At 33.7% G+C, this 20,119-nt stretch overlaps 11 protein-coding genes across 11 annotated transcripts; 8 read left to right on the plus strand and 3 right to left on the minus strand.

Annotated features, from left to right (window-relative positions):
• Window positions 1–1,185: 1,185 nt before the first annotated feature.
• Window positions 1,186–1,581, minus strand: RO3G_16446 (histone H2A; the record flags this gene model as incomplete). Its single annotated transcript, XM_067671030.1, has 1 exon — window positions 1,186–1,581. The coding sequence occupies one exon, from the start codon at window positions 1,579–1,581 to the stop codon at window positions 1,186–1,188; it is 396 nt and encodes a 131-aa protein (XP_067527131.1).
• A 455-nt stretch (window positions 1,582–2,036) lies between these two features.
• RO3G_16447 (histone H2B) lies at window positions 2,037–2,393 on the plus strand (the record flags this gene model as incomplete). Its single annotated transcript, XM_067671031.1, has 1 exon — window positions 2,037–2,393. The coding sequence occupies one exon, from the start codon at window positions 2,037–2,039 to the stop codon at window positions 2,391–2,393; it is 357 nt and encodes a 118-aa protein (XP_067527132.1).
• Window positions 2,394–3,328: 935 nt separating this feature from the next.
• On the minus strand, window positions 3,329–3,993 carry RO3G_16448 (uncharacterized protein; the record flags this gene model as incomplete). The annotated part of the gene is made up of 4 exons (XM_067671032.1): window positions 3,329–3,406; window positions 3,456–3,689; window positions 3,746–3,827; window positions 3,980–3,993. 4 exons carry the CDS (start codon window positions 3,991–3,993, stop codon window positions 3,329–3,331), a joined length of 408 nt encoding a protein of 135 aa, XP_067527133.1.
• A 538-nt stretch (window positions 3,994–4,531) lies between these two features.
• Window positions 4,532–5,388, plus strand: RO3G_16449 (uncharacterized protein; the record flags this gene model as incomplete). Its single annotated transcript, XM_067671033.1, has 4 exons — window positions 4,532–4,534; window positions 4,592–4,944; window positions 4,994–5,206; window positions 5,262–5,388. The coding sequence occupies 4 exons, from the start codon at window positions 4,532–4,534 to the stop codon at window positions 5,386–5,388; spliced, it is 696 nt and encodes a 231-aa protein (XP_067527134.1).
• Window positions 5,389–5,544: 156 nt separating this feature from the next.
• RO3G_16450 (uncharacterized protein) lies at window positions 5,545–6,670 on the plus strand (the record flags this gene model as incomplete). Its single annotated transcript, XM_067671034.1, has 2 exons — window positions 5,545–5,644; window positions 5,706–6,670. The coding sequence occupies 2 exons, from the start codon at window positions 5,545–5,547 to the stop codon at window positions 6,668–6,670; spliced, it is 1,065 nt and encodes a 354-aa protein (XP_067527135.1).
• A 186-nt stretch (window positions 6,671–6,856) lies between these two features.
• RO3G_16451 (mitochondrial 54S ribosomal protein uL11m) lies at window positions 6,857–7,300 on the minus strand (the record flags this gene model as incomplete). The annotated part of the gene is made up of 1 exon (XM_067671035.1): window positions 6,857–7,300. One exon carries the CDS (start codon window positions 7,298–7,300, stop codon window positions 6,857–6,859), a length of 444 nt encoding a protein of 147 aa, XP_067527136.1.
• A 309-nt stretch (window positions 7,301–7,609) lies between these two features.
• On the plus strand, window positions 7,610–9,151 carry RO3G_16452 (uncharacterized protein; the record flags this gene model as incomplete). The annotated part of the gene is made up of 11 exons (XM_067671036.1): window positions 7,610–7,612; window positions 7,762–7,888; window positions 8,043–8,067; window positions 8,157–8,249; window positions 8,379–8,423; window positions 8,489–8,513; window positions 8,563–8,584; window positions 8,659–8,735; window positions 8,782–8,869; window positions 9,033–9,071; window positions 9,117–9,151. The coding sequence occupies 11 exons, from the start codon at window positions 7,610–7,612 to the stop codon at window positions 9,149–9,151; spliced, it is 579 nt and encodes a 192-aa protein (XP_067527137.1).
• Window positions 9,152–11,801: 2,650 nt separating this feature from the next.
• RO3G_16453 (uncharacterized protein) lies at window positions 11,802–13,770 on the plus strand (the record flags this gene model as incomplete). Its single annotated transcript, XM_067671037.1, has 5 exons — window positions 11,802–11,909; window positions 11,963–12,210; window positions 12,261–12,443; window positions 12,491–12,857; window positions 12,904–13,770. 5 exons carry the CDS (start codon window positions 11,802–11,804, stop codon window positions 13,768–13,770), a joined length of 1,773 nt encoding a protein of 590 aa, XP_067527138.1.
• A 659-nt stretch (window positions 13,771–14,429) lies between these two features.
• On the plus strand, window positions 14,430–16,144 carry RO3G_16454 (uncharacterized protein; the record flags this gene model as incomplete). The annotated part of the gene is made up of 4 exons (XM_067671038.1): window positions 14,430–14,687; window positions 14,734–15,744; window positions 15,831–15,952; window positions 16,000–16,144. 4 exons carry the CDS (start codon window positions 14,430–14,432, stop codon window positions 16,142–16,144), a joined length of 1,536 nt encoding a protein of 511 aa, XP_067527139.1.
• A 1,358-nt stretch (window positions 16,145–17,502) lies between these two features.
• On the plus strand, window positions 17,503–17,915 carry RO3G_16455 (uncharacterized protein; the record flags this gene model as incomplete). The annotated part of the gene is made up of 2 exons (XM_067671039.1): window positions 17,503–17,741; window positions 17,909–17,915. 2 exons carry the CDS (start codon window positions 17,503–17,505, stop codon window positions 17,913–17,915), a joined length of 246 nt encoding a protein of 81 aa, XP_067527140.1.
• Window positions 17,916–18,248: 333 nt separating this feature from the next.
• RO3G_16456 (uncharacterized protein) lies at window positions 18,249–19,277 on the plus strand (the record flags this gene model as incomplete). Its single annotated transcript, XM_067671040.1, has 3 exons — window positions 18,249–18,570; window positions 18,724–18,905; window positions 18,957–19,277. 3 exons carry the CDS (start codon window positions 18,249–18,251, stop codon window positions 19,275–19,277), a joined length of 825 nt encoding a protein of 274 aa, XP_067527141.1.
• Between the last annotated feature and the right edge of the window lie 842 nt (window positions 19,278–20,119).

Here is a 20,119-nt window from a genome sequence, read left to right on the forward strand (position 1 = left end):
CAACAGCAACAACAGCAATTTTTAATATGAAAAAGAACGGATTTTTTTTTCATTTGTACAGTTTTTATTTTCATTATTATTATAAATAAAAGTGAACTATTTTTGTAAAAAATACTTGAGTTTTTATTGCATGTAATTAAAAATGAATTGAATTATCTAGCAGTTTGTAGGAATATCATGAAAAATATCGCAGTTTATAGAGAATAGAATTATTTTTTTAATATGCTACAAAAGTGCATTCGTATTTTTGAGTTTATACAAATTTGTAAGGTAAAAAAAAAAGAAAAAAAAAAGAGATCCAATACGATGCAAGTGATGAGTATTTATCTTTAATGTAGTTAAAGGCATTCATAACCATCTCTCATTTTCCAAAAATCTAAACTGTTTGCACACATTGCTATTATCTTTTGAAGAAAAACAATAAAAAAAGTTATGTTATTTGATTTACTGGGAATCAAAGTCTTTGGCTTTTTCTTCTCTGTTTCAAGTGTTCCTTATAAAAATTTTTTGTTTGGCATACCTTAATATTGTTGCAAAGTCTTGAAGGGAAAAAAGTAGTTTAATTTCCGAAATGACTTGACTTTAATGAAAAAGCGTTCCTTGGATATTTTCACTCATTCTTTTTTTCCTTTCCTATTTATATACTTTAAGACAAATAAAGCAGAAACCAACGTTTATTTACTCAAAATAGAGGCAAACAAATACTTTAGAGCACTGCCTTGGAATTACTTTAGACTATATTTTAAGTCAACTCTTTTGCGTCAAATGGATATTAACATGTTTAACCTATTTTTGAAGTTATAGTTTAGCTGAAAGGCTCATATTTTTCGTTTCCTAATATGACTGTGTATTCTAAAAATCCTAAATCTCCAGATTGTTTTACGTAGTGTGAAATAGATTCGGTTTCAGATATTGACTGATTTGTCCTATTTGTATCTTTCACGAAACTTCGATCAGCCTCTTTATCCCATTCACAATTGAAGTTCACTGTTTTAAAATGAAAATTTTATTTACAATAAAAGCCCAAATGATAAAAAATAAAAAATAGAATTTTACAAATCCTTCTTCTTTCTTTTTTGGTGTAAGCTGTAAAAATTTTTATACATAAATAAGCGCAAAGATCATTTTTTGGGAAGGGATATCAAATTTTATAAAATATAAATGCTATTTGAATGTTATAACAATTTAGAGTTCTTGAGAAGCACCGGCCTTCTTGGTCTTGGTAGGCAACAAAGAGGCATGGATGTTGGGAAGAACACCACCTTGGGCAATAGTGACGTGACCGAGAAGCTTGTTTAATTCTTCATCGTTACGGATGGCCAATTGAAGGTGACGAGGGATGATACGAGACTTCTTGTTATCACGAGCAGCGTTACCAGCCAATTCAAGAATTTCGGCAGCGAGGTATTCAAGAACAGCAGCAAGATAGACGGGAGCACCAGCACCAACACGTTGGGCATAGTTACCACGACGAAGAAGACGGTGAATACGACCGACAGGGAATTGAAGACCGGCCTTAGAAGAACGAGTTTGAGACTTGGAGCCAGCAGCAGACTTTCCACCAGATTTTCCACCAGACATTTTTAATAAAGTTTTAAATTAACAAAGAACAAGAAAAAGAAAGAAAAAAAAAGTTCAAGGCCGCTCTTTATATATGCGTAATCTCCCCTATTCTTTTTTTTTAAAAGACAGATTTTTCAACCTTTTTTTTTTTGAAGTTGAATTTTTTTTTTTTTCAAAGAATCTCCACAGAAGGATGGAGGGTAAAAAAAAAAGATGTAAAAAAATTTTTTTCATGATTTTTTTTAAATCGAAAAATCAAAATATAATCATTAGTTTCTGTAGGAAACGCGTTTTTTTCGCGAATTCACGATATATGGATGTGTTTTTTCAGTCATGTTTTTTTTTCGAGAAAAAAAAAGCAAGAAATAAAATTTCCTTTTTTGGAGTACGAGTCACAGCTGAGAATTTTGTATATAAAACCATTTGATTTTCGAGGAACTTTTCGAGTTTTTTTTTTTGTATTAAAATTTATAATGGCTGCTGAAACTGCTACTAAGGACACCAAGAAGACCGCCCCTAAGGACTCTTCCAAGAAGAAGAGAATCTCTCGTCGTGAAACTTACTCTTCTTACATCTACAAGGTCTTGAAGCAAGTTCACCCTGACACTGGTATCTCCAACAAGGCCATGTCTATCTTGAACTCCTTCGTCAACGATATCTTTGAACGTATTGCCTCTGAAGCCTCCAAGTTGGCCGCCTACAACAAGCGTTCCACCATCTCTTCTCGTGAAATCCAAACCGCCGTTCGTCTCATCCTTCCCGGTGAACTCGCCAAGCACGCCGTCTCTGAAGGTACCAAGGCTGTCACCAAGTACACCAGTTCCAAATAAACACGATATAATGTAATAAGTACATTACAATCTCGAAAAAAAAGGCTTATTTTTTTCTCTATTACCCCATTTACGTTTTTTCTGTACAGTTTTATTTTCATTTTTTACATTTTATACATAACATTTTGTAAACAAAAAAACTTTCAAATAAAAATTAACTTGTTGCAAAAAAAAAACTCTTATTTTTATTTCTCTATTTTTGTTTTGGTACGGAAAAGATGTCTGAATTATTAGAATTTTCAAAATCATCCATGTCTGCAAAAAAGGCTGTCAAATCGTTTTGTAGACTAGCCTTGTATTGTTCTTGCTTTATACGTTCTTCCTCTTTAGCACGCTTCAATTCTTCTTCTTTTCTTTTTCGCTCGGCTTCAATTGCAGGTGAGTATTGTGAGGCATAAGATGATTTACCTCCATATGCTTTGAAACCTTCCATCGTGTTGGCAGGAATAGCAAATTCACTTTGTCCATAAACAGGTATAAAACTATCGGGGTTTCCAAAAGTTACAGTTACCTTTTTGTTGTCTACTGCGAATCCATAATAGGCGATATACTCCATGGCAACCATAGCATGCTATACGGACGAGTTAGCGGGAGGTGATCCGTTGGATTTTATATACCGAAATTTACTTGAATATCAACAAATTCAATAAACGCAAATGAGCAAGAAAGCTTTGTAAGTTTGTCCCTTATGAGCAATACACGATGGACGCCATAGTAAGGTGATATGGCACTATAAATTGATTCCTCGGTTGTCAAATGATCCAAATCGCGCAGTAATAACATGTTGCTTGGTACAAGAGATACATCCTTTGTTCCATCATCAATTTCAAGCGTATCAGTGCTGTAAGTACGTGTCTCGACTGCTTCACCTATGAGTTTTATCCCCATGCAAAAAAGCATTAAAATAAAAAGGCTTTTCATTTTTCATTTTTTGCTCAATATTGGGTATTACGAATATTGGATTGTTTGCATTCAATACACACGCGGCGATGGATATCATTGAATTTCCCACACTATTATAGATGTTAATGTATAGTACAAGAAAAAGATATCTGTGCTTACAGCTGAACAACGCCATTCCTCTTTCTCTGCCGAACCATTATTTTTATGAGAATAATCTACACGGACTCGAAAATCTTTCATGTGAAAGGTTTTATGTTTTTCAACAAATTGCATTGCATGACCAACACTAGTGAATCGAACAAATGCAAATTTCCTTGACTCTCCCGTTTCACGAGATTTGATGAGTGAAACTTCTTCGATACTTGCATTCATTTGATTCAATTTTTTTGCAATCTTTTTTATAGTTGTTGCATTAAACATTGTTTAATTGCGCATTATTGTAAACTTACATCATCTTCAGTTGCTTCATCAGGCAGACCCCTTAATACAACATTGATATTAGGACCTGCGGGTTTTTCATCAGATTGTCTTCTATCATAATATTTGTTATCATCATAATATGAACGAGATGAGCGTTCTTCGCTATTTTTGTCTGATCTGTTTCCATAATCCTCATATCTCTTTTTATGGCATTAGTTTTGTAAGCAAGGATAAATAAAAAGAATAAGGCTATGTTAAATTACGTTCTCTTGACCATTCTTAAAATAACGTCTATGAGGACTAGATGATCTTCTTTTATCAGGACTAGCTGAATTTCTTCTATCGTATTTTGGACTCTTAGATCGTCTTCTTGTGTAAGGACTACGTGATCTCTTTCTTTCAGGGGTTCGAGATCGTCTTCTAGAATGAGGACTATGATTTCTTTTATATTCTCTTGAATCTGGCATTATTTTTGTAGAAACAAAAAGAATTTTTATTTGTCAAATAAAGTAAAAAAAAAAAAAAAAAAAAAAAAAAATCCCCCAACCATGGTTTGAGAAGAAAAGAAGAATAGAAAAAATAGCAAATTGTTTCTACCAGTTTAACATACAATCTTAAAATTATGAAAAATAGCTTTTTCTTTTGGTCATTCACGTTTGATTTGCTACCAGGTAAGCGATGGCTATGCTCACTATTCATTTTTTATTTTTCTTGCAAGGAGTGACATCAACCGTCGGACTTTTATTTGTATTTCTTGTTTTTTTTTCTTTTGCTTTCGTTTCCCTTTTTCATTAAGCAATTTATATTAATTTAAAATGGTAAGTAAAATATGAATACATGTAAAGAAAAAGAAATAGTAACTGGATTATTAATAGACTACTGCTGCTCGTCCCACATCTGATCCAGCAGAGGGAAAAGACAGTAAAGCACCTACTGTTCAATATGGTGCTCGTGACCTTGCATCTCATACAAAGCTCAAATTTAGACAGCCTGGACAAGGTACAACAGATGAGGTTGGTAGTAGAGAAGAGTTGTTGGAAGAATTGAGAAATGCAGAAAGAAAATATTTTGAAGAGAAGAATGAAGGAAAGGCAGCTAGCAGTAGTCGATTGATTAAGCAAGACGGAGAAAACAATGAGGAAAAGCAAAAATTGCTTGCTGAAGCAGAAAGATTAGCAAAGTTGGATAAAGAGGATGATGATGAAAGTGAAAGTGAAGAAGAAAGCAGGTAAATGATATACATGTTTACGATGAATAGTTGTAATAACCTGTTAAAGTGATGACGACGAGGATGATGACGATGATGATGATAATGCTGCCGAATTATTAGCAACACTGCAACGTATTCGTAAAGAAAGAGCAGAAGAAAAAGAACGTCAAGAAAGAGAAGCAAAAGAAGAAGAAGAATCAAAAAAACAACAAGAGGCAATGGAAGGCAATCCTTTATTAAATATTGGAGAAGAAAAGCGTGATTTTAGTGTTAAGAGAAGGTATAAATTAATCATGCAATGAGTGGATAATGTGGCTAATAACAGTAATATTTAGATGGGATGACGACGTTGTGTTTAAAAATCAAGCAAGAGGACTTGACGATAAGCCTAAAAAGAGGTTTATTAACGACATGTTGCGTTCTGATTTCCACAAAAAGTTTCTTCATAAATACATTCACTAAAATATACTTGTTGCACAAATAAATTATTTTAAGAAATTGCGACCAGTTTCTGTCAAAAATTTTTTGCTGCGGCCAAAATAGATAAGAAACATGCAGTGTAATTTTTTTTTCTCTATTTTTTTTTTCTCTATTTTTTTTTTAAAGAAAAAAAAAATTATGCCATCAGAGCTTTGTTCAGTGTTTATTGAGTTATTACCAGAATTTGGTTGGTCTATTGATAACAAAACTGTTTATGGCCCTGGATCTATCCTTCAAGGTATATTTTGTGTTTATATATTTGGGATACAATAAAAGGATTGACATTTACAGATGATTAGGTTATGTGAAATTAAAAACGATATATCCTTTACCAATTAAAACTGTTCGAATTGCTTTTTATGCTGATGAAGCAATGATCACTGGTTCTATAATGACAGCTAAACATACACTTTTCAGCACTCAAACTACATTATGGGATTCTACTCAAGACAAATCATTACTAAGCAACCATCTGCCATTTATTATCCAGATGCCAATGATTCAATTTCCTCCTTCTTTAAAAGCTAGAATTTATCAGTGTAACTTTCAACTGGTTGCCATAGTAGACACATCTTGTAATACAGCAATAAAGCGTAAGATACCTGTTCGATGTATGCCTTTTATACAAACCAATCGATTGACCACGCCTCTCATACTCTCCACCCAAGACTCTCTTTTGTTTGTTCAACTTAAAATGACGGCTACTGAATTTATTCCTGGTGATATCATACCATTGAATCTACACGTGCGATACCATCTTGATCCCAAACAACAAAAAAGGCGATCACGATGTGTAGTGGTACGACTTCAAATAATTCAAACGATTTCCGTAAAGATCTTTGACGATGTGTCTGATTATCAACAGATCGTTGCCTCACACAAATCATCTATACTTACAAGTGATGATGACAGTGATAATGCTGATGACGAAAACCATCTTGAATTACAAGTTCCGACTGATCTTCCATCTTCCTGTGACTATGGCAATATGGTCAACATCTCTTATAGACTTCAAGTGAGTATTGAACAAAGAGGTCCACTGGGTGGTATCTGGAATGATATTGTTCAATTTAAAGATTTACCAATCAAAATTGGTACTCTTACTTATGGCGTTCAACCATCACGTCAATTAAAATATTATTCTCAATATAAAGTCGTGGATAACAAGGTCACTGGTGTACCTTATCCTACATTTATGAAATTCATTGAACATGATGATGTTCTTCCTCCGTATGACTCTGTTCGCTTACCAAGCTATGAATAGTATTCTGCAGCTCACTATAATTTAATTATTTATTACACCCATACATTTGTATATAAACACCTTTATAAATTTAATTAAAGCAATCTATGCTGTCATTTAATTCCAATCGCCCTCGTTTTCTCTCTCTTTTTTTTTTCTTCAGTAAACTGTAGTTTCTTTTTTTTTATTATTATAATACAAAATATTTTAGTGAACAACTTGAATTCCAACACTCTTTGCAACTCCAATAATACTGCTTGAGATACTTTCCAGTGACAGATGTTTCAAATTGGCGTCTTGTTGTTTAATTTTAGCAATTTCATAAACGTGTTTCAGCGAGACTTTTCCAACCACCTCTGTACCTGGTGTTTGAGCTCCCTTGGTGATACCTGCTGCTTTTTTTAACAGGTAGGTGGTGGGTGGTGACTTGATGGCAAAGGTAAACGTACGGTCAGGTTTGATGGTAATCACAGTGGGAACAGGTGTATCGGTTGTAATGTGTTTGGTTTTATCATTGAATTGTTTACAAAAGTCCATTGATTTCACACCACGAGCACCTAATGCTGGGCCGACAGGTGGACTGGGTGATGCTTTGCCAGCACCAATGAGTAATTTGACAATGACCTCGGCTGCTTGTGTTTTTTTGGACATTTTACAAACTTGATAAAAAAGCAGCAAGGGTGACAAGTGGCTTGTTTCGAAATGGTTTTCGCTCATTTAAAAGCACAGCGGAGAACGAATGTGGTCAATCGCTCCTTTTTTCTTAATGACACCTCTTGAATTCAATGGTAACAGTTTACACTAAAAAAGAAGAATGAAGGCATTAAGCATACATAGTTTTAATAAACGAACTTTTTCTCTCTTTTGAATCTGGTTTGAACGAGAATCAGCTTTTTATCAAACGAGTTTGGACTAGATCAAACGAGTTAAATAAAAATGATGAGTTTGATTTATTACAAAATGGTAAAAGTGTAACGTTTGCGCCTTGGCTTGATTCATTACATGCATATATATATAGCCATTAAGCTATGGAATGAGACTATAAACAATGAAACTGATAACCTGGAAATCACAGCGATGTGTAAATACCATCTTATTCTTTATTATTAAAGAGTGACAACAATAAAATAGTAAAGAACATTGTGTTTCAAATTATACATGTTCATAATGGAAATTGGAAAGATGACAACTATTGGCAATACTTGGATATTACTTCTGCTTGTTTAAAGGCTTGGTTAGGTAACTGGAAATGTATTTAATAATCCGCGCTTTAATGCTGCTAGTTAGATTGTGATAAACTAGATTTTACTGAAGTTATCATGAATGAATTACTAAATTTAGTAGAAAGAGCAATCCTTTAAGCAGTGGTAGCTCATTGTTATTATTTTTATAGTTGTCAAGTTCAGAGCTATCAATCAGTGAAACATTCTTATCTTCAACACAATTGAGATGCTTATCAAGATGTTATTTATATAAGGCAGACTATGTAAAAATAATGTTATATTAGAAAGCAAATTTCTTACATGCCTTTATGCTCAAAGAACTCTAGAAAAGAGGATTGGCTAAAGGTGAATGAGTATCTTTTGAAATCAAAAGGCAAGTTTATGCTACATACAGCAAGAAACTCATACTATTCTAGATCTAATTCAACGCTTGGAGGACGATGCAAGAGATGATTATGTAGCTAGTGATGATTTAGTTTGTATATATATACTCACCTTTTGTTTAGACAAACTACTTGTATCATCTGTCGATTAATATTGGATTTCAGTTAGTAAAATCCCACAAGAAATCAGTCGATATATTACACTGGATAGCAAACTATAACTTATTTAATAGTAATAACTATTCAATTTATCTTGAGGTAAGTCAAACCTATGTATTTCTGTACAATATATTTATAGACTATATAGAAATGCTTTTTGGAATTAGTTGGTAAAAAAAAAAAAAAAAAAAAAAAAAAAAAAAAAAAAAGAAAACATTTGTGTTTTGGATAAACTATTTAATAGTTCAATCATGTCAAGAGGATAAGCTTTGTGCTAATGAAAAAGACTTGAATGTTATAATAGGCTTATTAAATAAGACAGTAAAAAGTAATTATGATTATTGATCCACTACTAACAAGTTTATAGAAGCTGAAAAGTGATTTGGAACATTGTTTTGCGAAAATATGTATACTTGTCAAGTATTCCTCTGTAGATAAAATGATGATTCAAACAGGTAATATCTTCTTGACGAATACAGAGTAACTTGCTTATTTATATCTGTAAAAAGCTTATTTTGAAGCAGTGGAGGAGGTTTTGATAACAGAAACAACCCAGTTGGCTACGTATAAATCGTGATAAAGACTGGTAGCCATCTTACTTATATAGCTATTATATAGACTTGGCTATATTGTTCATGGAATCTTTCCACACGTCAGGTAAAGTGATCAAAAAAGAGCAAAGCACTTTAATGATTTTTATAGCTTTGCAAATATCATGGATGGCCTTGATTTGCTGATTCACCGTCATCAAGCAAATGAAGATGTTTCTAATAGCACATTGTATTTATTTAAATTCTACATGTTGTGTGAACTTGCTTTGGAATATACAAACATAGAATGTTACAAGACAACATTACAAGCAGCATTAGATGGTAGTTTACTATTGCTGTTGGTGTCTTTATTCTATTAATTGCTGGATGTAGGGCTTTATCTAGCCACAGAAAATATAGACCCAATTGACATGGCTTCTATACAGCTAGTAAGTAAATAAGAGGGTATTACACGTGCTTTAATGTGATTACCGCAGTTATTATGGAAAAACGGGGATTACTTTTATAGAGTAAAAAAAGTACGATGCTATTGAGCATGATTTATATATTATCTATTTGCATAGAAAGAGGATTATATAAATGCTATACCCTGGTATTTTCATACGTCAAGTATTCTAAACATGACCCAAGAAGGTCAAAGAAACATGCTTGTTCTATCTAGGTTTGTGTATAGTTTGTTTGATTTGATATTTATCTCGTTTATAGAAAATTAGCTATAAGTTATGCAGAGACAAATGATTATGTTCTAGCAGCTGAGTGCTTGGAAAAGGCAATAGACCATAACAATATATGTACTGAGGATATGCTTTTACTTGTTCGATGGAGTATAGAAAAAAATGACACGATTTCATCAAGTATATCATAGTTGGAATAACCCGCTTATAATTACTCAACTTTTGTTTTTCTTAGCCACCAAGTTAATTGATCAACTTGTGTCAACTAATGATTTCAAAGTCGATTACTTGACTCTAGTTTTAAACTATGTTTACAAGGTAAATTTATTGTAATTAACTGTATTTAGGTTGTATTTGTACTTATGAAAAAAAAAAAAAAAAAAAAAAAGAATGGAAAAAAGTGTCCTGTAGTAATTCACATCTTGAATCATGTTTTGCATCAAAATACAAGACAGAAAATTACCAGCAAAAATAAAGAATCACTTGTTAAAAGCAAGCGTTTATTCATAACACAGCTCATATTCATATTAAGGTTTATTTACTGTTATGGAAAGTGATAATGTTTATATGATCCATAGATGCATTATACATGTCAAGACTACTGTTTATGAAGATGTTTTAAACAATGGAATATCAAGAATCAAGTAAAAAAAAAAAGGGGGGGAGGAGTATTTTTGTTGATCTTAACGTTATATATTAGATACTTGGACTTTAGATCTATTGCTTCTTACATGAATAATGGTAAATAAACTTTAATTTTGTATGAAATTAGAAGCTAACTTGAGTCTGTAAAGTTTGCAAGCTTATTGACAAAGAAAAAGGATCAAGTCAAGACAAGTTGGTAATGAATCATATCAAGTGGATGAAGGGAACTGCTTGGAATTTAGGTCTTTACTGCCTAAGTGCTGGCAAACAAACTGAGGGTGCCTATTTATTTCGTATATTGAATAAGGTAAACAAGTTGTTGATATGAATAGCTTGTCTGAAACAGAACAGATACTAGATAAAGATACAACGAATACAACAAAGGAACAAAAGCTAGTGCACACTTTTATTCATTTATGCTGTCACTTTTTACCATTTCAAAAAGTAAGGCTACAATGATCTGCTGATAGTGGTTTGTAACAAAAAGTAGGAATCAGTACTGGAAGTGGGTGAAATGATTGAATATTTAAAAGAAAATCAAACGATTCTTCCAAATTGTTTAATAGACCTGCTTAGCTTATTTGAAATTGAATTCAATGTCTTACAAGATCAATTTGAGATGGCATTAGAAACATTTAAGGTAAGACAGTGATCATGAAACAAGAAGGATGCTGAATCAATGATTAGGCTTATATGAACCGAGAGAGTCACAGTATTGTTGTACTAGAACGCATGATGAGTTGAGTTGGAAAATAAGTTTTTTAATTCAGAACACTGACTATAAACATAGACATTGTACTACATCATCCACAATGCACAAATAAAAGTAAGTGTGAATGAATATAGATTATTTGATTCATATGATGATTATTATCAGTTGCGTTTTATGTACTCAAGGTATAAGATTAAAGTAACAAAAGTTTATTTAATGATTGAAAAGTATTTTCAAGAATCAAGTCAATTTATAAAGCAAGCCATAAAGATTTATGCAAAATGGACGCGACTTGTTATTTCAACAGGAATTAGTTGGAACAAGACAGAAGCATTAAGTCGTCTCAAATTATTTATGACTCAAAAGATTTATTTAAAAGTAAAACAGGAACAGATTGGATGGATTCTTAATGCTTCTTTTTCTTAGGAAAACTACCCACAAAATGAATTATATTACTTGATTGTAATCAGTTGGAATGAAGGGATCACATGCTACTTAAGGTAACACTACATGAATAAGGGAGAAGAAAGAGTTAATTATTATTAATAGTAATCAATTAAAAGGAGAAGATTGGTGTCGTATTTCATTTGAGTTATTGAATTATTATAAAGAACATGAAAAAAAGATTCAACTTCAGAAACAGGCAAATACACATCATTGTACATTTATTTATTTATTTATACTCGCATATAATAGATGCAACAAGCTCATCAAATATTTACCAAGGAAAAACAAGGAAAAATAAATTAATTAAGTAGCCTGATTATTATTATTTTTTTTTTTTTATTTTCTTTCTTTTAAAGAAATGACTCATTTGGGTTCAGCACTTGAAATTTATGATTTCATTGAACAAATTGGTGATGGTTCTTTTGGCACTGTACATAAAGCAAAACACAAGATTAGTCAAAAGATTGTAAAGATTTCTTTTTTTTTTAAAAATAATAAATGAAAACTCAACTATTATAGGTTGCTATTAAAGTAATGAAGAAAAAATATGAGACGATTGATGACTGCAAGGATCAATTTGAACCCAAATTATTACACTTGATTCCTCCTCATTTAAATATTGTTCAAATGTACGACAGTTGTTTTTCAACTCAAGGCGACCTTTCTTTTATTATGGAATTCATGGACGGTGGCAATTTATATCAATTGATGAGAGAAAGAAGACAACAACATTTACCACTTAGTAATTGTGAATTGCGTAATATTCTGTAAGGGTTTTTAATATAAAACAAGTACGTGTTATAACATAATTTATTAGTTTTCAAATATTATCGGCTGTGAGTCATGTTCATCATCATAATGTATTTCACAGAGATATGAAACCGGAAAACTTATTGATAGATTATAATCATGGAAAACCTATTATTAAACTTGCTGATTTTGGATTGGCTAGAGAATTAAACAGTGAACCACCTTATACAGAATATGTTAGCACAAGATGGTAATTAGATATTGATCGATAAGTAAATAATAATCTTTTAATCATAGGTACAGAGCACCAGAAGTATTACTTCGATCTACTGAATACACATCTTCTGTTGATCTCTGGGCGGTAGGGGCTATCTTTGCTGAATTAATTACTCTAGAACCATTATTTCCTGGTGAATCTGAAGTAGATCAAATCTATCGTATTTGTGACATATTAGGAAGTCCGGGTAACAATAAACTTGTACTGAAGAAAAAATTGATTCGAGCAGAGAAAAGGGCAAGTCCTGGTTTTGCAAGAAAGAAGATGATTGAAAAAGAAAATGATCAACATCATTCAGCTCATTCTACTTTATCTTCTTTGGATGGTGGTGGAGAATGGAAAGAAGGTGTTAAATTGGCTTATAAAATTGGTTTTAAATTTCCAAATGTAAATAGAATGAATCATTTATATTGTGTTCTCATCTTTTATTTAGTGTATTCCAAAACCATTAGAGACAGTGGTAAGAGGTGCATCTGATTCAATGCTTGACCTATTACGACATTTCCTCTTATTTAATCCTAGTTATCGTTGGTCTGCAGATACTGCTTTAAAACATGCCTTCTTTTTACAAGAAGATGAACCGATTCATAGAGTGATTCCAGTAGATATTGGACCTATTACACCACCTGATAAACATGAATCTATTCCGATCAGCAGAGGACTCTACTCTAGTAAATCCATCATCACCCCACTCGATCTATTACCTATACCCACTTCACCTCATCAGATCTGTCCTGATTGGGGTACAGACTCACCCAGTAGTAGTCGATCAGGTTCGATTACCACTCACATCGACCGATTCTTACATGATATCGAACCACCTCCATCACCCACAAACCATCATCATCACCATCATCCTTGGCTTACTTCCAGTAGACCGATCTATAGTTCACATGAAAAAGTACATCCGATCACAGACACACCACTTCATTATCGTTATGCATCCCATCAAAAGCAACGTTTGGATACACCAATTAAGGAAAACAAAAAGGAATATCACAACACAGTCGTCAATACCTTATCTGTCAGTAACAAGACATCCTTTCATTTGGATCACATACCACACTATGGACATCATCAACTCATCAAATGGACACCACCCATTCATTATTCAGAAGAATTATCAAAGCGACCAATACGATGTAGATCACCCGCTATATTCTCTGTTAAAAGTAATCAAGACATTTGGATCCATAAACAACAACCACCCAAATCACATCGATTCAATCTCTGGCTACCGTCTGATAATGATCCACAAGAAGAAGACAACAACGCTTTCTCTTTTCTACCTCTTCAATAAACACAATGGCCAACTTTACCTCTCTTTTTTTATTTTATTTTATTTTCTCGAATCAAAGAATGCTTACAAACAACCGGAACTTTTTTTTTTATCTATTTCCCCCCCCCTCTCTCTCTCTTTTATTTTCTTGTACAATGAACAACTTGAAGGCATTTTATTTGTTGTGTAAAATACGAGACAAGCGATGTAAACAATTACAAGAACATCAAAAAAAGATTCGATCTTTAGAACAAGCACTCTTGTTTGAAATACAGAAATCATTTGAAAATCAGATCAAGTGGGTCACAGCAGAAGAACATGAACTCGTTCATCATCGACAGGTCCTATTACATCGTATACGAACTCAGCATACCAACAGCAAGACCAAGTGGCGTCAAGAGATCATCAAGGAAGCCAAAGCTGCACAGATAGACGCAGCTCATCTTTTGGGCATAGAAAGAGCTCTTTTGTGTCTCAAACAGCAGATTCATCTTCACAGTCAAAAAGATGGACCCTTTATTCAATCCATAAAACAAACCTTTCTTGCCAACATGGACTAATTTTAGCTTTTGTGATTGGCCAAAATGATCGGTGGATAAAAAGTGCATTGTAGGAAATCCAGACTTTTTTTTTTCTTTTCTTTCTTTTCTTTTTTTTTTACTTTTTTTTGGGTGGGCACTATGGCAGTGGAAGAGTCACTGACAGCCTATTCCTATGTGGGCATTGCTATCTTTGTGTGTGTGATTGTATTTGTGATTAGACCTGTTAAACTAAAGATCAAAAAAGCAACAATTTATTTGAACTTGTCCAATGTTCCTTTATTAGGTGTACTTGTCTTATTGATTTGCAGAGCAATTAATTTTGATGTCGTCGTTAATGGATTTCTTGGTAGGCTTGGTGTTCAACCTTGGGGTCTATTGATCTTGATTTATTCACTTGTAAACAACAGTTTAGAATGAATTATAAAGCTAATGTGTCTTATAGGCCTACATCTGTATCTCTTTAGATATGACGGGTATATTTCAATTCTTTGCCTTTTGGGTATCACGAAAAGCAGGTAATCGTGGTATACTCGCATTCACTTTATTCTTCATCTTGACAACACTCATGAGCGGATTGACGAGTAACGATGTCGTCATTTTGACAGGCACTGTCTTCTTGTCCTACTTTACCAAAGTCTCAGACATTACACCCACTGCTTTTTTGATGAGTGAATTTACAACGGCCAATATTGCTTCGATGGCTCTCTTTATTGGTAATCCGACGAACGTGATCGTGTCTGAGGCGCACAAGATTTCCTTTATTACTTATTCCGCTTGGATGATCTTGCCCACCTTAGTCACCATCTTACTTTCCTATCTTGTCTTGCGTTTACTGTTTCATTCTCAAAAGTACTTGCCACATACCATTCAACCACCCGAGGCAGATCCCAAGAGTGTCTTGATTGATCCACATGGAGCCATCTTTGGATTCGTTCTTTTGGGGCTTTGTTTGGTGACTTTGGTGGGTACATCGTTTGTGAATGTGCCTGTCTGGATGGTGACCTTACCTTTTGCAGTGGTGATGTTCATTCGAGATATCAAGCATGATCTGGGTCTTTCCTTTAGGCGATTATGCTTTCAATTTAGACTGCATAAAGAACATGCTATGCAAACATCAGCAGTAGACAGATCAAACGCTACGATAATATCAGTCAGTGATTCCATCCTATCAACCAAAGAAGAACCTCAACCCATCACCACCACAAAAAAGCATCGTGTTTTTCTTAATTGGCTCAGCAGACGTCTTCCTACCGTAAAGGCCGTCATGTCACGTTTACCTTGGTCGATTTTGCCTTTCAGTCTGGGCATGTTTATCCTTATTGAGGCCTTATCCGAATTAGGATGGGTAGGTATCTTTGCTACGGCCATGACTGTATTCACAAAGAACTATGTCACGGCTGTTCTTGGCATGACTTTTGTCTCCATCTTGGCTTGCCAGTTATTAAATAATCTCGTAAGTGTTATTGTTCACTGCATGTAAACAAAGACGGCTGATGATGATGGTAGCCAATGACTATTCTATTTACACAAATCATACAGCATCCTAACTTTACGGCTCATGTACATTCTGATGCAGTCATGCAAGGATTTCTATTGGGACTCATTGTTGGAAGTAACCTGGGAGCGTGTTTGACATTAGTAGGAAGTTTAGCTGGCATCATGTAAAGAAATAGATGAAAATAATAGACGATATTGATTTATTATCTAGGTTTGATCACATATTAAAAACAAAAGGCATCTATACTTTAGGTTATTTTAAATTCTTAAAGTGGAATCTTGTCATTTTACCCATCTTGGCTTTGGGCGCTTCAGCTGTTGTGATTGGAGAAATCTGGTTTATTTATCTTCGTTAGAGTACTCTGTTTGTATTATATACTTTTTTTCGCTTTACATAATTTATAAACTACTTTTTATATACAAAAAGATGTGCTTGTATATTCAGTATTTATTCATATACAATCTTAATTTTATGTCAATTTTATTATCCTTTGGAGATTTATGACCCTCTTGGATAAACTGTAATGTCAAACGTTCTTCACTGAATGATATTTTGCATTTTTATCCTAGTCCACTTTGACAATTTAAACCAATCCATTTTATTTTTTTTTTAAAAAAAAAAAAGTATTTCTCTTCAATTCTAATTTTAGAATCTTTTGCTAGATTTATTAAACGTTTCAGGATTTTATTCTAAAAGCCTCTTGTATGATAAACACTCACATTTTAAGAAAAAAAAAAAATTAAAGTTCAAGGAGCTAGAGACACTAGAAGAAGGATTCCTGTGTAATACTCATTCACTGTTTGATCAGGCGTATCTTTATAGAACGATAAATCTTAAAAGCCGTGATTAAGTAACAAAATAAAAAGAGAGTTATTAGTAGAAAAGGGTTACATCTCAACTTCATGTTTAGTAATAGTTGATCTCATTATTGATCAAGACGATTTGAATACATTTACTTGGTAATTTGTTGACTTTAACAAATTCACAAGTGTACTTGTAACCTACTTTTATTATCGCTAGAGATTATAAGCTGCTGAGAAAATGGATTGAATTCGCCGAGTAAGAGCATCAAGAAGTTGAATAAAAATTGAACATAGAGACATACCCATACTATCCAAGTTTGATTGACAAACTAAGCTTTTAAAATGAAGACACTTTTTTTAAACAAATGCACTATCGCCTTTTAAGGAGAAAAAAAGAATAACAATCATAAACTAATAAACAAGAATAAATTCTCCCCCTTCTTCCCACTGACCAAGTAACATCAAGTGCCATTGTATGCTTTACCCTTTCCTTACTTTTCTAGAAAATGAATTTTAATGTTTTATTGACAGTTTGGTAACATGAATAAAAATGGAATGATTTTGGAATAGTCCATTGATTGTACACAAATAATCTAGTGATGCAATCCATTGAATGACTGGCATAGAAGAATACAAGTTTCAAAATTAACAAATAAAAACATTTGATCGCATTGTTCTCTTTCTGCATCATGTAATTTATTGACAACTTTATAGTATGAATCTTGTTCTATTTTGATGTATTTTCAAGTCGCAATAAAGTTTAAAAGAAATCTTAAAAATCGGACATTGACCATATTTGGAAAACAAAAATGGTTTTGTTGTGATGGTAACCAAAAAAAAAAAGGTTTATTAAAAGCAATAAAGGAGAGTAGAACCCCTCTTTTTTTTTTTTTCTTCTTTTTCTCCAACAATGGGCACTCTATTCAATAGATCCAATTATCGGCTTTATGTTCTATTGGCATCTATTCTAACAAGTTCAATTCTTTACCAAAAACTATCAAATGCAATCTTTGTTCCCAAACAACTACAACATATTCCCAAGGTAAACACGTTACAGTGGTTTTGGAGTGTTTTGATTGGTGAAAGCCACGATGTACGCGTGAAACGGTTGGTGCTGCCCATCATGAACAAGTATGGACTTTGTCTCAAGTATGTTATGGGAAACTGGACACTGACTGTGGCAGATCCTCATTATCTTCAGATGTTACTGAAGGATATGAAAAGCTTTCCAAAGATACAAGTCGCCATGGATCCTGTAATTCATTCAAAAGAAGTGAAAGAAACATAAAGCATACTAACACGATTTTTCTTATTAGGATTTGATATTAACGAATCAAGCACCTAGTTTAAGTAACTGTAGCATGAATGATTGGAAAAGACAAAGAAGTATAGCCAATCCAATTTTTCAGAGAGCGATGCCGGTAGAAATATTTGGAAATGTTGTATTAAAGCTGTTTAGATCAGTTGACACGTTGAATCAAGACGGTGTGATTGATATGGCTGACTATGCAAAAAGGTATTTGTTGTGGTGAGATGCCAAAGGTATATTGACACGAGGCTGTAGATATGCATTAGACTGTCTTGGACTCGGTTTATTCGTAAGTTACACATATTACTGCATACTTGGAATTGATCGACAGCATACAGGATTTTGATATGGCTGCAGTCTCCAACCCTGAATCCTATTATTCGACTCTTTACAAGGAAGCGTTCAGTATCGTTAGGGATCCACTTGTTTATCTCTTCCCTGCATACACACGCATTCCTTCTAAATGGATTCCTTACCGTAATCGTGCTCACGTAGCAAATGAACGACTGCGAAGGATATTTTATGAGGTCATTGAAGAAAAAAAGGCGGCACCTTCAACCAGTTCGGATTTACTGTCCTTGATGATCAAGGCCAATCACAGTGAATCTGACGTTGCTTATTTAACAGACGATGAATTGATTTCCAATCTATCCACTTTCTTTGTTGCAGGTAAAATATTCGTCCAGCGGTATGAGAGGGCTTATGTTGTATGAAAACAAGGTCATGAAACAACGGCTAGTGCCATTGCTTCCTTCTTTTATTATCTTGCGGCTCATCCTGATGTTCAAAAGAAGGCAAGAAAGGAAGTTTTACTGATCTTAGGTGATGATCCTGATGATATCCTTCCTACCGATAAACAATTGAAGCAAATGACTTTTCTCAACTATTGTATTAAAGAAACCATGCGTATCAATCCTCCCACGTCGGGTAACTTGCCTCGAATGACAAGTAGAGTCATTTTGATTGGCAATTTTTTAATTCCAAAAGACACCATCGTCCACCTCGTAAATCATATTCCTCTTTCAGATGTCCTCTCTTTTAACAACCTATCATAGGAATTGTATTGTGTACATCATTTGGAAAAATACTGGGATCGGCCGCAAGAATTTATCCCTGAAAGATTCGATACAGCAAGCAAGAACTATAGGGAAAATGCAGTATGGATGCCCTTTGGTTATGGTCCTCGAACATGCATCGGTCTTAATTTCAGTTTATCTGAACAACGTGTGCTCTTGGCCATGATGCTGAAAAAGTTCTGTTGGAAGTTAGCACCCAACAGTGAACATCAACATGGCTTAAGGAATGCGCACGGTGGCGGGATTGGTCTTTTAGGTCCTGAATCATTAAAGATCCAATTAATAAAACGTTATGCCTAAAGCTTTTATTTTGTACACGATCCTTTCCATACAGAACCATCCCTGTATACTTCTCGTTTCCAAATAGGGCATTTCGATTTGAGCTCATCAATCAAATATTCTGTAGCATGCATAGCGTCCCCTCTGTGGGTTGAAGAAACGGCAATCACCACACTCACTTGTCCTACAGGCACGGTCCCTGTTCGGTGATAGATTGCGATATGTTTTAAATTCCATTGTTTGCGTGTACTTGCTATGATTTCCAATAGTACTTTTTTGGCCATGGGTTCATAAGCTTCATAGTCTAATTTGATTACTTCTTTATCTACTCTCGAGATACGTCGTGAGTTTTTTTTTTATTTTTTATTTTCATTTTACCTTCAAACGTATTTCTTGTAGTACCAGAAAACGTAGAGATAGCTCCCGCTGAATCATCATGAACTTGGCTTGTTATATAGTCTAAAGAGGGTATGTCTTCACTTGTTATCTCCACAATATCCTTTGTCATTAAATCGTTTTAATTTTTTAAAAAGAAAAAATTAAAAGCACTTTCAAAAAAGAGGTGGCGGTCCATAAGGAAGGTGATCCGGGCCGGGCTGGATATTATTTTTTTGGATTGTCTTCTGTGTAAACTGAATACCAATCTTTATGCGTCTTATCTCACTTGACTACACAAGGAACATTTTCATGCTTGCATGTTGTTTATGTTCTTATTTGTTATAGAAAAAGCCTTGCTATGTCAATGCATCTGCTACCACACCTTATATTTCTTTCTTTTTTATCTTTATATGAGTGCAAGCGCTATCCTATCTAAAAGTTTTCCAAAACTTTCTCTTCAATGTACAGCACTTATTACTCTATAT

The sequence above is a fragment of the Rhizopus delemar genome, genomic scaffold, assembly GCF_000149305.1.
Source record: "Rhizopus delemar RA 99-880 supercont3.20 genomic scaffold, whole genome shotgun sequence".
NCBI classification, from domain to species: Eukaryota; Fungi; Mucoromycota; class Mucoromycetes; order Mucorales; family Rhizopodaceae; genus Rhizopus; species Rhizopus delemar.